This window comes from Pristis pectinata, chromosome 6 (genome assembly GCF_009764475.1).
Source record: "Pristis pectinata isolate sPriPec2 chromosome 6, sPriPec2.1.pri, whole genome shotgun sequence".
Lineage (NCBI taxonomy): Eukaryota > Metazoa > Chordata > Chondrichthyes > Rhinopristiformes > Pristidae > Pristis > Pristis pectinata.
Genome location: NC_067410.1, coordinates 1,052,749 through 1,071,343, shown reverse-complemented (window position 1 = coordinate 1,071,343; position 18,595 = coordinate 1,052,749). Strand labels below are relative to the sequence as shown.

Below are 18,595 nucleotides of genomic sequence, written 5' to 3'. Positions count from 1 at the left end.
ACCTTCTGAAATCCCTTGTTGAATTTGCCTCCATTACCAATCGAGCAGTGCATTTCCAGGTGCCAACTACTCACTGTATGAGAAAGCTTGTACTCATGTCACCTTTTGGTTATTTTGCCTTAAATCAGTGTCCTCTGATTCTCAACCCTTGCACCAATGGTGCTTTCACTTTAATCTTCACCAAGGTTTCCCTGACATCTGTGGCTCATCTGAGACTACTCTTGTAAATATTTTTTTGCATCCTCCCCAAAGCACTCGCATCCTTTCTAACAAAAAATAGTGCAACCCAATTTAGATGTAGTGTTCTGGTTGTGGCTGAACCAGTCTTTTGTTGTCATAACTTCCTTGCATTTGTCATCTACACTTCTTTTAATGAAACCCAGCATCCCATATCTTCACTGCTCTTTCCAGCTGTTCTGCCACCTTCAATGATTCCTTCATGGGGTTCAAACAACATAGCTGTAAGTGGGAATTTTCTCTTCATTGCTCTTCTTTCACTCAAACAAGAAGTCCAGAAGAAACTCCATTTGAACCAGTCTGTTTACTCAGTTCAAGTTGGTTTGCAAGGTCCACATAATTTCTGTTGGGAGATTCCTTAAAATGATGTCACTTTGTCATTGTTTTTTGTCCTTCAATAGTAGAATTGAATTTAAACTGGTACTTGCATATACTGAATTCTAGTTTGTACTTTGCAGGAGCCCTGTACATTAACACTATTTTCAGTAACTTCTGCTGCTTCATTTGAGCTAGTATTGGTGCAGTATTTTGTGATTGGTTAATCAGCAGACTGTATTTTCTACACTAATATTCTGGTTTTGTTTTAAAGCCACGAGCCATTTCTGCGTATCCACCCGGACTGTGGACCAAACACTATCTTCAAATGGCAGGTTAAAGTTCGGTAAGACCAGCAGTGTTGTGAATATTTGGCATGGAATTTATGTTGGTTATGGGAAGCTTCAAGGACTGGTACATTATTTCAGAGACTTGCAGCAGAGCTCCTGTTGCTAAAACACATCATTAGCAGAGGGTTGTTTGGTAAAGAATATAAAATGTTCCTGAGCATTTTATATTGTTTACAAAAGCAGACCTTCAATTAATGTGTACAGCTTGGTGTGATCTCAGTTTGTTTCAGCTGAATGCTGTGCCGTTAGTCCTTGAACTCTGCAAGGTGTAGCATGGTGATGTGGAAAATCGGGTCCCATGAGCTCTTGGGCATGAGAATCAGAATCGGGTTTGTTATCACTGACTCGATTGCAAGACAAAGGAGCAGAAGTAGGTCATTCGGCCCATTGAGTCTGCTCCATGAGCTAAACTAAAACTATTCCTATCTAGCCCCTATTCCCAGCCTTATCCCCATATCCCTTGATACCTCGACTAATTAGATACCTATCTATCTCCTCCTCAAACACCCCCAATGATTGGGCCTCCACAGCTGTACGTGGCAAAGAATTCCATAATTTCACTACCCTCTGGCTAAAGAAATTTCTCCTCATCTGTTTTAAACCAGTACCCTCTAATTCTAAGATTGTGCCCTCTGGTCCTGGACTCACCCACCAAGGGAAACAGCTTAGCCACATTTACTCTGTCCAGTCCTTTCAACATTCTAAATGTTTCTATGAGGTCCCCTCTCATTCTTCTGTACTCCAGTGAGTACAGTCCAAGAGCCAACTAACGCTCATCATATGTAAGCCCTTTCATTCCGGGAATCATCCTCGTAAATCTCCTCTGAACCCTCTCCAACATCAGCACATCCTTGCTTAGACTTGTGTGAAGTGAAACTTGTTTTGTGGCAACAGTACAGTGCAAAGACAAAAATGACTATAAATTACAAAATAGTGCAACGAGAAAGGAATAATGAGGTAGTGTTCATGGGTTCGTGGACCATTCAGAAATCTGACAGCAGAGGGGAAGAAGCTGTTCCTGAATCATTGAGTATGGGTCTTCAGGCTCCTGTACCTCCTCCCCAATGGTAGTAACAAGAAGAGGGCATGTCCTGGGTGGTGAGGGTCCTTCGTGATGGATGCCGCCTATCAAAGGTGTCTTCTGTGGTGGGGAAGGTCGTACCCGTGATGGACCTGGCTGAGTCTACAACCCTCTGCAGCCTCCTGCAATCCTGTACATTGGAGCTGCCATACCAGACTGTGATGCAACCAGTCAGAATGCTCTCCACCGTACACCTACAGAAATTTAAGTCTTTGGTGAGAAACCAAATCTCCTCAAACTCCTAACGAAGTAGAGCCACTGGCATGCCTTCTTCATGATTGCAAGGAACTCCTTGGGCAGGATTTGTGTGTCACATTGAGTTGATGGGTCCAGAAGTGACCTGCTTTTATTTTTATGAATGGATTTGTCATTGAGGGTAACACCATGATTAGCAGATTGGTTAGTTGATCGGAAACAGTAGGGATAAACAGGTTAACAAGCTAATAGGAAAAAAAACATAGAAAAACTACAGCACAATTCAGGCCCTTTGGCCCACAAAGCAGTGCTGAACATGTCCCTACCCTAGAAATTACTAGGCTTACTCATAGCCCTCTATTTTTCTCAGCTCCATGTACCTATCCAACAGTCTCTTAAACGACCCTATCGTATCCGCCTCCACCACTGTTGCCGGCAGCCCATTCCACACACTCACCACTCTCTGAGTAAAAAAAAACTTACCCCTGACATTTCCATTATACCTACTCCCCAGCACCTTAAACCTATATCCTCTTGTGGCAACCATTTCAGCCCTGGGGAAAAGCCTCCGACTATCTACCCGATCAATGCCTCTCATCATCTTATATACCTCTATCAGGTCCCCCCTCATCCTCTGTCGCTCCAAGGAGAAAAGGCCAAGTTCCCTCAACCTACTTTCATGAGGCATGTTCTGCATTCCAGGCAGCATCCTAGTAAATCTCCTCTGCACCCTTATTTTTATATAAACATTTATTCGCTAAAAGCTCTACAAAAAGACAACCAGTGTCAATACACGACATCTAATACAGAAAAGAAGAAACTAAGCAACGACGTACTACCGTAGAGAATGCAAACTAATACTAACGAAACACACACACAACGCTACACCCGTACACACGACACTTCAAATAAGAATAGCGTTCATACCGTCCACGACACGCGATCCCCTGAGGGGCCCACCGAGCGCGGAACTCAGCTAGGGTGCCTGTGGAAACCGCGTGCTCCCTCTCTAGACACACCCGCGCGCGCATGTAAGCGCGGAAGACGGGCAGGCAGGTAGACCTGCCGGTACCCTCGGCCGCCCGCCACCACATCCCGTGGATGGCCAGCTTGGCCAGGCCCAGCAGGAGACCCACGAGGAGATCCGCCGCGCACCCCTCCCCGCACCACACCGGGTGCTCCTCTGCACCCTTTCTATGGCTTCCACATCCTTCCTGTAGTGAGGTGACCAGAACTGAGCGCACTACTCCAAGTGGGGTCTGACCAGGGACCTATATAGCTGCAACAATACCTCTCGGCTCCTAAATTCAATTCCCCGATTGATGAAGGACAATACACCATATGCCTTCTTAACCACAGAGTCAACCTGTGCAGCTGCTTTGAGTGTCCTATGGCCTCGGACCCCAAGATCCCTCTGATCCTCCACACTGCCAAGAGTCCTACCATTAAGACTATATTCCGCCATCATATTTGACCTACCAAAATGAACCATTTCACACTTATCTGGGTTGAACTGCATCTGCGACTTCTCAGCCCAACTTTGCATCCTATCTGTGTCCCACTGTAACCTCTGACAGCTCTCCACACTATCCACGGCACCCCCAACCTTTGTGTCATCCGCAAACTTACTAACCCACCCCTCCACTTCCTCATCCAGGTCATTTATAAAAATCACAAAGACTAAGGGTCCCAGTACAGATCCCTGAGGTACACCACTGGTCACCGACCTCCACGCAAAATACGACCCTTCAACAACCACTCTTTGCCTTCTGTGGGCCAGCCAGTTCTGAATCCACACTGCAATGCCCCCTTGGATCCCATGCCTCCTTACTTTCTCAATAAGCCTTGCATGGGGTACCTTATCAAAAGCCTTGCTGAAATCCATATACACTACATCTACTGCTCTCCCTTCATCAATGTGTTTAGTCACATCCTCAAAAAATTCAATCAGGCTCATAAGGCAGGATCTGCCCTTGACAAAGCCATGCTGACTATTCCTAATCATATTATACCTCTCCAAATGTTCATAAATCCTGCCTCTCAGGATCTTCTCCATCAGCTTACCAACCGCTGAGGTAAGACTCACCAGTCTATAATTCCCTGGACTATCCCTACTCCCCTTCTTGAATATGGGAACAACATCCGCAACCCTCCAATCTTCCAGCACCTCTCCCGTCTCCATCGACGATGCAAAGATCATCGTCAGAGGCTCCACAATCTCCTCTCTCGCCTCCCACAGCAGTCTGGGTCCTGGCGACTTATCCAACTTGATGCTTTCCAAAAGTTTCAGCACCTCCTCTTTCCTAGTATCTACATGCTCAAGCTTTTCAGCCCGCTGCAAGTCCCCACTACAATCCCCCAGATCTTTTTCCGTAGTGAATACTGATGTAAAGTATTCATTAAGTACCTCTGCCATTTCTTCCGGATCCATACACACCTTCCCACTGCTGCACTTGATAGGCCCTATTCTTTTGCATCTTATCTTCTTGCTCTTCACATACCTGTAGAATGCCTTGGGGTTTTCCTTAATCCTGCCCACAAAGGCCTTCTCATGCCCCCTTCTGGCTCTCCTAATCTCCTTCTTAAACTCCTTCCTATTAGCCTTATACTCTTCCAGATCTCTAATATTACCTGGCTCTCTGTACCTTTTGTATGCTTTTCTTTTCCTTTTGACTAGATTTATTGTAGCCTTTGTACACCACGGTTCCTGTATCCTCTCATGACTCCTCTGTCTCATTGGAACATGCCTATGCAGAACTCCACACAAATATCTCCTGAATATTTGCCACATTTCTTCCATACTTTTCCCTGAGAACATTTGTTCCCAATTTAATCTTCCAATTTCCTGCCTGAGAGCCTCATAATTCCCTTAACTCCAAGTAAACACCTTTCTAGTCTGTCTATTCCTATCCCTCTCCAGTGCTAACGTAAAGGAGATAGAATTATGATCACTATTATCACCAAAATGTTCACCCACTGAGAGATCTGACACCTGACCAGGTTCATTTCCCAATACCAAATCAAGCACAGCATCCCTCTTGTAGGCCTATCTACACATTGTGTCAAGAACCCTGCCTGAACACACTTAACAAACTCCTCCCCATCTAAGCCCCTCACTGTCTGGAGATGCCAATCGATATTTGGGAAATTAAAATCCCCCATCACAACAACTCTGTTATTCTCTCACCTTTCTAGGATCTGCTTCCCTGACTGCTCCTCAATATCCCTGTTACTATTGGGTGGCCTATAAAGTATACACCCAGTAAAGTAGTTGACCCCTTCCTGTTCCTAACCTCCACCCACAGAGACACCGTAGACAGTCCTTCCATGACGTCCACCTTTTCCACAGCCGTGACGCTATCTCTGGTCAACAGTGCCACTCCCCTACCTCTTTTACCTCCCTCCCTGTCCTTTCTGAAACATCTGGAACCCGGCACTTGAATCAACCATTCCAGTCCCTGAGCCATCCAAGTCTCTGTAATGGCCACCACATCATATCTCCAAGTATTGATCCAAGCCCTAAGCATGAACCTGTGGAATTCATGGCCACAGACGGCTGTGGAGGCCAAGTCATTGGGTATATTTAAAGTGGAGGTTGATAGGATCTTGATTAGTAAGGGCGTCAAAGGTTACAGGGAGAAGGCAGAAGAATTGGGCTGAGAGGGAAAAATAAATCAGCCATGATCAGAATGGTGGAGTAGACTCGATGGGCTGAATGGCCTAATTCTGCTCCTAGATCTTATGGTCTTTATGGTCTCATCCACCTTGTTCACAATACTCCTTGCATTAAAATAGTCACATCGAACCTGTCTGAGCACATCCCTTCTCTATCACCTGCTTCTCATACCTGCTACTAGCTTTCTCTATTTGAGAGCCAAACACTTCTTCCCCAGTCTCTCCAGTTCGGATCCCACCCCCAACAATTCTAGTTTAAACCCTCCCCAGAAGCCTTAGCAAACCTCCCCGCCAGGATATTGGTCCCCCTGGGAGTCAAGTGCAACCCATCCTCTTTGAACAGGTCACACCTGCCCCAAAAGAGGCCCCAATGATCCAGAAATCTGAATCCCTGCTCCTTACTCCAATCCCTCAGCCACGCATTTAACCTCCTCTTCATTCTGTTCCTATACCCACTGTCTAGCATAGTAAACCAGCCATTGATGCCAGAGCTGTATACCATCTATTTTAGTAAAGTAGATGCAGACTCGAAGTGTAACGTATCGAATTTGTTGGCAGTGCAAGGTAGGTGGAACAATGTGCCATGAAGAGGACACGTTGTCTACAAAGGAATACAAAGAGGTTACTAGAGTAAACAAAAAGATAATGGATGGAGTACAGTGTGGGGGAAGTGTGAGGTTATCCATTTCAGTAGAGAAAAATAGAAACTCAGAATATTCTTGGTGTAAGATTAAATGTTTGGAGAGATTTGTGTATCCTCTACGAGAAATATAATGTTACTGTGCATGGATTGTTGATCTTAATTGCAAAGAGGGTATTGTTGGTTTATTATTGTCACGTGTACCAAGATACAGTGAAAAACTGTGCTTTGCATGCCATCCATGCAGATCATTTCAAAACATAAACACATTGAGGTAGTACAAGGGAAGAGCAATAACGATGCAGGATATAGTGTTACAATTAGAGAGAGTGCAGTGCAGGCAGACAATGAGGTGCAAGGGCCACGACGAGGTAGGTGGTGAGATCAAGATCTCTTTATCGTACAAGAGGTCCGTTCAAGAGTCTTATAACTGTGAGTAGGAAAGTCTAGCTACAAATGTACAAAGCTTCAGTGAGATCACACCTAGCATCCCTGTACAGTTTTAATCTTGTTTCTAGAAGCTTGTACTTTCATTGGGGGCAGTGTAGTAAAGAGTTATTGGATGATTTCTGGGATAAAGGGGTTTACTTATCTGCCTGTACTCACTGGAGTTAGAAAGAAACATGGGGCTTGACAGTGTAGATGATTTGAGGATGTTCCTCTGGTGGCAGTATCTAGAACTAAGGACTAAGAAAATGAGTTGGCCATTTAAGCCCGAGAAGAGGCATTTCTTTCCAAGAGGACTATGAATTTAGGAGTCATTGAATATATTCAAGGCCAGGATTCTTAGACTGTGAAGAAATTGAGGATTATGGGGATCAGATAGGGAGGTAGATGTGAGGGCAAAGGTCACACAAGCCATGACCAATGGTAGAGTAGGCTACAAGAGCTGTAAGCCCTACTCCTGCTTATGTTTTGATGTATAATGAATGGTCATTTAAGACTTTTTGATTATCTGGGCTGTTAATGGAAGTAGTTTCACAATTTAAATTCTAAGCATCTGCATCTAGTGGCGTGTAGGAAGCTTCCTATACTGTGTGATACCAAGCACTCCAATCAGGTGTAGCACTGGATGCCAAATAACTGGAGCTGCCCCTCTTCTACCCCATAGTGCTCCCTGTGTGAGCTTATCTTCTTACACCACAGTGGTTCAATTAATTTTATGATCTTGTCAAGAGATTTGGGATTAAAAATGCACAAGGCTGCCACTGACTGGAATTTAATCCAGATTCCAGACTCAAATCTGTGTCACCCAGATGTACTATAACAAAACAATTGTGTGTGTTTTAAACAAATGTGCATTAATTTTGTGTGAGACCATCTAGCTGAATTTGAAATGGTTGCAGATTAATTGAGAATGATTTTTCTGTGCTGTTAGCAGGCATCCAGATGTTTTCTTACCATTATTTGTCTGTGAGCAAATGCAGATTTGCCGTTCACCTGTTCCATACTAACTGCCATGAGCTTGTTGACCTGGTGTTTCTTTTCCCTCGCCGTCTCCTGTGAAACACATATTCATTCTTCTATCTCAACTACTCACATGTCACAACACAGCAACAACTTGCAGTGGAATGTTTGATCTAGTTCTAATAACCCTTTTGATTCTGTTCCATTGTCCAGCCACCAACTTTTTATTTTAAAAATCATCGTACCCACCTGTCATGTGTAGTACAAGGTTTCTTCTAATCTGAATACAATAGGGTCCCCCAGTGTCTGTCACCATACTATTCTCAGCTACCTATTCAAGATGGAAAAACCCAGTATAAGCCAACAGTATGGAAGCAGTTACTGAACAAGATGAATGGGGGAGGGTGGGGGGGTTGTGAATGTCAACTGAAAGATCATCTAACGATCTGTTTTTAATCTCTCCCTAGGAATCTGATTAACCCAGAGCAGTGTCACTATACCTTCACTGCCTCGCGCATTGACATCTGTTTGAAGAAGAGACAGAATCAGCGCTGGGGAGGGCTCGAAGCCCTTGCAGCACAAGGTCTGCAGAGTGACATCCGAGTGCTTCAAAATACTGCAAATGGAAACCAGGCCAGTCAGCAGCTGGCAAGAGAAGAGGCACGTTGTGATGCAGGGAACACAACCCACTCTCTTTCCAGATGCTGACTGAGCTGATGTGTGTTTTACTCTGGTTTAATCCCATTGCTACTATATCAGGCACATTATTATTGATGTAGTCCAGTAAGTACCATGCAGGGTTGCAGCTGGGATTTCAGTAAAGTGTTAAGCTGACTGTGTAAAGTTTTCATATAAAGCTACTTGCAACTGAAAGCAGTCAGTAGTGCAATTCCCAAACTTAAATCATTAAAATCTGTTGTTTGAAGGGGTAGACTCTACAGGTACAGCACTTGGGTACAGACCTGGCTCCAAACAAGCAGGACAATACAGATGGGTATGAGTTGCTCCCAATATAACACAGATCAGTCACTGTATGTAGTGGGTACAGTACAGAAGTGTACAGATCTGTCCTATATGATATTGGGACATGGCACTGGTGGGTGTAGGTCTGTTTCTGTATAATAGTGGAGTGCAGTACTGATGGGTACAGGTCTGTTGCTGGGATACAGTGCTGGTTGATTCAGATCTGTCCCTGTATAACATAGTTTGTACAGAATTTGTCAGGTTAATTGGGTGCAGTATTGTGAACAGGTCTGTATGTGTATAACACTGGGGTACTATGTGGGTGCAGTCTTACTGTTGTATAATAGTTCTGTCATATATGGGTACATTCCTCTTAAATAGTAAATTGTATTTTTATGTCAGTCACTGCTGCTCAGTGACGATGCTGAGGGGATGTATTACTCTGTACTACGAGGGTGTCCAGTAATCGTCAAATGCCATGCAATGCTCAGATGATTGTACATCAGTTGACGTCAGTCTTTGACTGGGAACAAAGGCATGGTAGTGTAACGGTTAGTGTAACGCTATTACAGCACCAGTGACCCGGGTTCAATTCCAGCCACCGTCTGTAAGGATTTGGTACATTCTCCCTGTGTCTGCATGGGTTTCCTCCGGGTGCTCCGGTTTCCTCCCACATTCCAGAGACGTACAGGGTAGGAGCTGTGGGCATCCCATGTTGGCAGTAGAAGAGTGGCAACACTTGCGGGCTGCCCCCAGCACACTCTCAGTAACACAAAAAGACGCATTTCACTGTGTGTTTCTATGTACATGTGACTAATAAATAAATATCTTAAATATCTATCTTAAATAACACTTCCATATTTTAGCTACTCCATTGAAGTCTGCTCCTTATGCTGATAAAACAGCAAACCCAAGTGCGGATAGCTGCTACTTGGGCTCCGAAGCACAATAATAGAATATAATTAAATATCACACATCTGCCACATGTTAGTAATAATGTTTCCTGTCTTTCATTCTGACCTCTCCTAACTTCTTTACAATTGGCTATACCTTCAGCTTCCTTAGCCCTTATTGTTTATCTGTCTGCTTGAGGTGCTTCACAAAACAAACTTCTTCAACAAGATGCGAAAGCAGAAAATGCTGGAACCACTCAGCAGGTCCAGCAATATCTGTGGAGACTGAAACATGAATACAGTTTCTGTTTCCACAGATGCTAAGTGGCCTTCTGAGTATCTTCAGCACTTTTTGTTTGAAACTTTGAATAGTTTTTTTTTTCAGCAATTTTTTTTTTGTTTTCTACCAGGCTTTTGCTTATCTGCCCAAGTAAATGCTTATTTGCTCAAATTTTCTTTCTTGAAGTTTCATTTGGTTAAAGATATTCAAGTTGTTTTTCAATAATCATAAAAGATTTTGCTTTAGGTGATCAACGTGTTTAGTTTGGTAACGTAGGTTGAGTTAGGATGTGCATAAAACGCACCCTGTTTTGATCTTGGAAATTGAAAACAATTTTCTGTTCTGTGTATTAAGAACAGTTGGTTGAGTTTCATATTGGTCTTCCAGCTTGAGAATCTAGATAGAAAGCTGTCAAAATTGTCCTCAAGGGCTCTACCTGAAATTAAGTTGGAGATTCACAGCATCGGACTATCTTTGTCCATTGGCTTGCTAGTCTCATTCAGACGGGCCATAAAATGGAACCTAGACACTGAATTAGAATGGTGTACAGGGAGTTTTATTCAGTACCTAACCCACTCTATTTTTTCTAACCTGTGCAATCCTGCCTTGAGAGTTCTGATGCAGGGTTTCGACCCAAAACGTCAATAATTCCTTTCCACCTACAGATGCTGCTCGACCTGCGGAAGATTTTGTTACTGCCTTGTGAGTCTTTGACAGAACAATGTAGATGGAGTTTTATTCTGAACCCAAAGCTGTACTGTTCTTATCCTGGCAATGTTTGATTGGACAGTGTAGAGGGACTTTTACTGTGTCCAACCCATGTGGGAAATGAGTTACAGCTTTAATAGGAGTTGTTTTCAAAAATATGCCTAAGCCTTTTTGTGTTTTCACTAGACCTTCTAAACACAAGCCATGTGCTCCCCTGTTTAAGGTGCAGTGGGTGGTGCCAAAGTAGCTGTGCCTGCAGGCCCACCATCACTAGATAAAGCACAGCCTGGGAGCAGCCAGCATGCCCTTCCTCCCAAGGAGGAACCACGTTCAAATGAGAAGGAGAAGATGCGCTCTGAGGAGGCCAGCCTCGAGTCGGTGGCAATCAGACCCACACATGAGAATGTCCAGATTAAACAGGATGCGCTTGTAACGTCGGTAAGTAAAATACTTGGGGAAAAGTTTGCTTCACCTTCTTTCTTGCCCTTAAGGTGAGGGAAAGATTTTAGGGAAAGACCTGGGGTATAAGCACTGCTGACAAAGCCAACAATTATTGCCCATCGCCTGTTTGCTCTGCGGTGAGCTGCAGTCAGCATCAACTGCTGACACTGGAACTGAATAAAGCAAATTTGTTTTTCACATCAGCCTAACAGTTTCCATTCTAGGAAGTGGTTAATTGGTTGAGAGCTTACCAAGGAATATCTGAGCACCCCATTAACAAACACATTAGTTTGAAGAACTCTGTACCATTTAGAGAAATGAGTGCATTGATACATGGTGATTGATAGGATTGGCTAAGGATTGGGCAAGTATACAAGGTCCTTCTCGCCATGTATAAGTGCTGAGGGTTGTCATACAGTTATTCAGTGCAGAAACAGGCTCTTGGGCCCAATTCACCCATGCTGACCAAGGTTGCCCCTGTAAGGTCACCCCTCAGCCTCACCCTCCAGGAGAAAAAGCCCCAGCCTATCAATCCTATCCTTGTGACTCAAGCCCTCCGGTACCAGTAAATCCTCATTAATCTTTTCTGCACCCTTTCCAGCTTAATGAATCCTTCCTACAACTAGGTCACCAGAACTACACACAATATTCCAGGTGCTGTCTCACCAATGTCTTGTGACATAATGTTCCAACTCCTGTACTCAATACCTTTTCTGTTGAAGGCAAGCATGCAGATGCCAAATTCATCTTCCAGTCTACCTGTGTCACCACTTTCAGGGAAATATGTACTTGTAGAACAGACAGACCTAGGGGTACATGTGATCTAACCTCTGGACCAGCGTACCGTGTGGGACCTTGTCAAAGGCCTCGCTGGAGTGCAAGTAAACAACATCTACTGCCCTGCCTTCATCATCCCTCTTGCTCATCCCTTCAAACAGAAACTAATCGACCTAAGTTGTGATGACTTGTCGGTTCAGTTTTGCAACCGCTACTTGTAGTACAATCGATGGGTTAGCTGAAAGGGCTGTGGAGAGGCGTAGAGCCAAGACACAAGAAAGCTGATTGTCAGGTCTCTGATATAATGTGGAAGGCAGTACTGAAATTGGGCTGATTGGCCTGTAGTTACTTGGTCCAACACAAAATGCTAGAGGAACGCCGTGGGTCAGGCAGCATCTATGGGGAGAAATGGACAGTCAACGTTTCAGGTTGCGACCCTTCATCTGGACTGATCAAGGGTGTCAACATGAAAAGTCAACTGTCCATTTCTCCCCATAGGTGCTGCCTGACCTGCTGAGTTCCTTCAGCATTTTGTGTGTTGCTCCAGATTCCTGCATCTGCACTTTCTTGTGTCTCCAGTTACTTGGTCCATCCCTTTTTACCTTTTTAAACAACTGTATGACATTCGCAACCTTCTTGTTCTCAAGCATAATGTTAGTAGCCAAAGAGGATTGGAAAATAATATTCGGAGTCTGCACTATTGCTTCTCTTTTTAAGAGACTAAGGTATGTTCTATGTATACCATAAAACCATAGGAGCCGAATTAGGCCGTTCGGCCCATCGAGTCTGCTCCACCATTCGATCATGGCTGATTTATTTTTCCCTCTCAACCCCATTCTCCTGCCTTCTCCCCGTAACCTTTGACACCCTCACTGATCAAGAACCTATCAACCTCTGCTTTAAATATACCCAAGAGCCATCAAATGCTCCTCATACTTTAACCCTTTCATTCCCAGGATCATTCTCGTAAACCTCCTCTGGACCCTCTCCAATGCCGGCATGTCCTTCCTTGGATATGGGCCCAAATCTGCTCTCAATACTCCGAATGTAGTCTGACCAACACCTTATAAAGCCTTGCTTTTATATTCTAGTCCCCTTGAAATGAATGCTAACATTGCATTTGCCTTCCTTACTACCAACTCAACCTGCAAGTTACCCTTCAGGGAATCCTGCACCAGGACTCCCAAGTCCTTTGCCCCTCCGATTTCTGAATTCTATCCCCATTTAGAAAATAGTCTGCGCCTTTATTTCTTCTACCAAAGTGCATGACCGCTGTATTCCATCTGCCACTTTTTTGTCCAAGTCCTTCTGCAGACTCCCTGCTTCCTCAACACTACCTTCCCCTCCACCTATCCTTCCATCATCCACAAACTTTGCCACAAAGCCATCAATTCTGTCATCCAGATCATTAACATATAACGTGAAAAATAGCGGACCCAGAACCAACCCCTGCGGAACACCACTAGTCACCGGCAGCCAACCAGAAAAGGCCCTCTTTATTCCCACTCTTTTTGCCTTCTGCCAGTCAGCCAATCTTCTATCCACGCTACTACCTTTCCTGTAATACCATGGGCTCCCATCTTCTTTAGCAGCTTCATGTGCCGCACTTTTTCAAAGGCCTACTGAAAATCCAACAAAACAACTTCCACTGACCTTCCTTTGTCTCCTCTGCCTGTTACTTCCTCAAAGAATTCCAACAGATTTGTCAGGCAAGATCTCCCCTTAAGGAAATCATGCTGACTTCAGTCTATTTTATCATGTGCTTCCAAGTACCCTGAAACCTCATCCTTAATAATGGACTCTAACATCTTACCAAGCACTGAAGTCAGGCTAACTGGCTTATAATTTCCTGCCTTTTGCCTCCCTTCCTCCTTAAGAGTGGAGTGACATTTGTGATTTTTCAATCCTCTGGAATCATTTCTGACTCTTGTGATTCTTGAAAGATACCTCTACAGTCTCTTCAGCTACTTCTTTCAGAACCCTGGGCTGTAGTCCATCCAGTCCAGGTGACTTATCCACCTTCAGACCTTTCAGCTTCCCAAGCACCTTCTCTTTAGTAATAGCGACTATACTCACTTCTGCGCTCCGACTCTCTCAAATTTCTGGCATGTTGCTGGTGTCTTCCACAGTGAAGACTGATGCAAAATACTTTTTCAGTTCACCTGCCATTTCTTTGTGCCCCATTACTTCCTCTCCAGCGTCATTTGCTAGCAGTCCAATCTCCACTCTTGCCTTTCTTTTACTCTTTATATATCTGAAAAAGCTTTTGGTATCCTCTTTAATATTATTGGCTAGCTTACCTTCATATTTCATCTTTTCTCCCCTTATTGTTTTTTTAGTTGCCGTCTGTTGGTTTTTCAAAGCTTCCCAATCCTTGAGCTTCCTGCTAATTTTTGCAATATTGTATTCCCTCTCTTTTGCTTTTATGCTGTTTTGACTTCCCTTGTCAGCCACAGTTGCCTCATCATCCCTTGAGAATGCTGCTGCTTCTTTGGGATGAACTGATCCTGCATCTTCCGAATTACTCCCAGAAACTCCTGCCATTGCTGCTCTATTGTCATCCCTGCTAGGGTCCCCTTCCAGTCAACTTTGGCCAGTTCCTCTCTCATGCCTCTGTAGTTACCTTTACTGAACTGTAATACCGATACATCCGATTTTAGCTTCTCACTGTAAATTTATCCACCTTTAAGGTTGCTTAAACCCTTAATATTTCCTCCTTCCGTCTGTTTTTTATTTCTTCAGTACTGCGTATAGTTTGTCCTTGACATTAGTATTTCTCTCATTGGGGCTCAAACAGAACCTCCTTTGTTCTTATGAAAAATACTTGTTTGTCCCTATTTTTATCTGCCAATGTTTTATTCATGTACCCTTTTTGGTTTTCTAGTTTCCATTTTGGATTTCTACCACGGCAGTTTCTTTTGCATTCCAGGTTTTCTGCAGCATTGACTCTGACTCTGTTTGTCATAAGCTTCTACATACTTTTTCCATGCCCTACACTTTGTAATACTTGACAAATATGCAAATTTCCTCTTATTGAGAACATACTTGATCTAAGCCCTTGCTAACCATCTCCTTAAGTGCCGTTGCTGACGCTGCTGCACCTTGTAGTAGCTCTTCTTCGGGCACTTGTGCTAATTCATATCTCATCCTGGTAAAAGTTTTACTGGAGAGAGTTAACATTTCAGGTCAATGTAATTGCTTCCTTTTATCCTCATGTCATCTTAAATGGCCTTATTTGATCATCTTTCAAGTGTATCATCCTTCCACACAGCTGAAATCATTCCCTTAACCAACGTTACTGCTACTCTCATTTTCATCTTGCTATCTTGTCTGTACCATATAATTGGTACCAATACAGACCACAGACTCTGGTTGTTCACCCTCCCTGCTCAATGGCATCTTGACCCTGGCACGAGGAAAGTAAAGTGCCATCCTGGAATCTCATTTCTCTGGCCACAGAAAAGTCTATCTGTTCCTATAATTATTGGATTATAGATGTACTGTATTGACACCAGGTGCTACACAAGGTCCAAAACTTATATCTTGTGTTCTAGTTGAGATATCATGCATGTATGGAAGCAACACAAATGTAGTTACCTGTTCAGAGGGGTCAAAAACTAGAGGGTGGTGATTTAAAGTAATTGGTAGATGGATTGGAAAGGTAATGAGGAAAAAGTGTATTCAGTCTGAGAGTGATTAGGCATCTGGAACTCTGTCTGAGGTGGCAGTGGAGGCAGAAACCCTCGTCATGTGCCTACAGAGCCACATATCTCGTGTTGGAAAGTGGGATTAAGCCAGACAGCTCTTTCCCCACCAGCATGAATTAATGGGGCAAATGGCAGCCTTCTGTGCTGTAAATTTTCTGATTTCTCTGCCAGCTTTCAGGCACGAGTTGCTGAGTGGAGAATACCATTCATATCAGTCAGTGACCAATTCCAGTTAGAGACTAACCACCTGTCCTTGGCATTTAGAATATTGCCACCACCAAGTCCCCCAACATCCTGAAGATTGCCGTTGACCAGAAACTCAGCAGCTATGTAAATACAGTGGCTGTAAGAGCAGGTCAAAGCCTGGGTATCCTGTGGTGAGTAACTCATCACCTGATACCCCAAGCCTTTCCATCATATGCGACACGGTGCCTCGATAAATGCAGCTCAGAAAACTGGGAGCCACCCAGAGTAATGAAGCAGGCTTGATTGGCAACCCATCTTCCACTTCAACATCAGTTCCCTCCACCACTTACGCACTGCATCTGCAGTGAGTGCCTTCAGGCACTTCCTCGGACTGTGCCAGTACCACCTCCCAAACCAGCTGCATGGGTGTATGATCTCTGCACCTTCCACTCCCTGGAGGTATATCACAACTCCTGGAACCCCTCACCATCAGCACTGTGGGAGAGGACTGCTACGGTCCAAGAAAGCAGCTCACCCCCACCAAGGACAATTAGGGTTGAAGAATATATGCTGGCTTTGTCAATGACGCCCAGTTCTCATGAAGTGAATAATAAGGAATACTAACCATCAAGCATCACTCTTCACCCTGTTCTCATGTTTATTACATTCCCAGTCTTTGCACTTTGTTCAAGTGGCTCTCTGTACAACCGCTCTATATGAGGGAAATCTATTTAATTGTATACATATTTAAGTTGTGTCCAAATTACCCAAGTCCCTACATGGCTTTTGTTGATAATTATTCCCTATTCCTGATGAGTTATAGTTCAAGTAAATTATTGTCATGTGCACAGGTACAGTGAGGTACAGGTACAGTGGAAAAACTTGCAGCAGCATCACAGGCATGTAGGTACAGACAGCATAGAATATAAACTGTACATAAATTATACAAGACTGGGACAGGTGGGGGGGGGGGGCAGTGAAGATAACCACCACTTCAACTGTTAGCTGCCACTGGTAATCAGTTGGTTATATTTGAATGACATTAAATAAACTGCAAGTGAATTAAAATTAGCTACAAATTGAAGTTAAATTATAAATGTTAAATATATTGTAAAATGTAAAGTTACAATAACATCCCTCACTAACCCCCAATAATTCCCAAATTCCTGATTTACTGTGTATATAAAAAAAATATTGCCAGTTGGGAGGATAAGGGGACATTTACAAGAAGGCATAGTTTATCAAATTAAGGTACAAGGTGGTCCCTAGTAAACAGGGGTTCTGTAGAATTTATGCATAAGAGTGGGGAGAATGTGGAACTGCGTGTGGGCTGGTTCAGCAGAATAACATAGGAGAGTCTAGATAAATGTGTTAGGAGGGAAAGGGTAGATAAATGCATTGGCAGAAAGGGAAGAAGTTCACGTGAAGGAGCATAAACACTAGCATGGATCATTTGGGTTGAGGGGCTGTTCCCATCCTTCTTGATTGTCTGGAAGAACACCTTCATCTTTAATCTGTCTTGTGTGTTTGAAGCCCAAGCCTACCTGCATGGTGACTCCAATGACTCACAGTGTCGCTGGGGCTGAACATACAGAGGAGGAAGAAGAAGAGAAGAAGGTCTGTCTTCCGGGCTTCACAGGATTGGTCAACTTAGGCAATACCTGCTTCATGAACAGTGTCATCCAATCGCTATCCAACACGCGGGAGCTCCGTGACTACTTCCATGGTGCGTACAGTGTGAAAGGCCCAAATCTGCTTCAGAGAGAAACCTGAAACCATTGCTGCTGAGGAGAGCCCTCTCTCTAAACCAGAGTGTTGTGGGTTTGAGTCAATACAGCACAATACAGGCCCTTCGGCCCACAACTTAGAAGGACAACTTAGTCCTTCCCTAAAGAATCCAGTTCATCCTTGCCCGTTGTAGTATCAGGGGAAAGCTGGCTTATTGCTGCAGTGGTGTGGATGGTGGTCGGCAGTACTGCAGTAGTCCAAACTATCAGCTACAGGCTATCAGATCAGACATTAAGCCTGCTGATAATTAATATGAGAGTCGAGGAGTTATCCTTGAACTAACAGCATAAACCAGATCATGTGGTGGTTGTTCGTTTGTGGGTGATGTTATTGATGCTATATTATTAGTTTGTGGGAGTGTGCAGTTGGCTGTCATGTTTCCAACAACAGTGACCACACTTCAGCACATATTGGGCTGCAAAGCACTTTGTGCATTCAGAGGTATGATGGGCACTATATAAGTAATAAGATTCTTCTCACAGTCATCATCAGCAAATTAATTAACCAGATAATGATCTTGATGCTATTTAGGGGAAATGGTGGTCTCAGAATAGCATCTGCTTTTGTCCACAGCTGTGCACCTTAAATTAGTTGGGAAATGTTTTGCCAGGTTTTAATACTTAAACATTCCAGGGTTTATTTATTTTATTTGATACCAGCCCTTGATGAAGAAAGATTAATCAGTGACTTTAAGATAAAATTCTGACTAGTTTTGCTTCTGTGTTTACCTAGATCAATCCTTTGAGTCTGAAATAAATTACAACAACCCTCTGGGGACAGGCGGGCGACTGGCCATTGGTTTTGCAGTGCTGCTCAGGGCTCTGTGGAAGGGAACACACCATGCCTACCAGCCGTCTAAGCTGAAGGTGAGTGAACGCTTCTCAGCAAAACCCTGGTGTCAGCAGAAACACTCTGCCAGCTCTACCAGCATATTGGCAAATTGGGCACAGCT

The 18,595-nt window shown here is 43.8% G+C and overlaps 1 protein-coding gene across 1 annotated transcript in view; it reads left to right on the top strand.

Annotated features, from left to right (window-relative positions):
* Window positions 1–18,595, top strand: part of usp19 (ubiquitin specific peptidase 19) — a 133,555-nt gene that overhangs the window by 63,238 nt on the left and 51,722 nt on the right. The window contains 5 exon segments of the mRNA XM_052018449.1: window positions 827–898; window positions 8,368–8,483; window positions 10,968–11,182; window positions 17,389–17,581; window positions 18,376–18,509. Coding sequence (XP_051874409.1) covers window positions 827–898; window positions 8,368–8,483; window positions 10,968–11,182; window positions 17,389–17,581; window positions 18,376–18,509 — 730 coding nt within the window.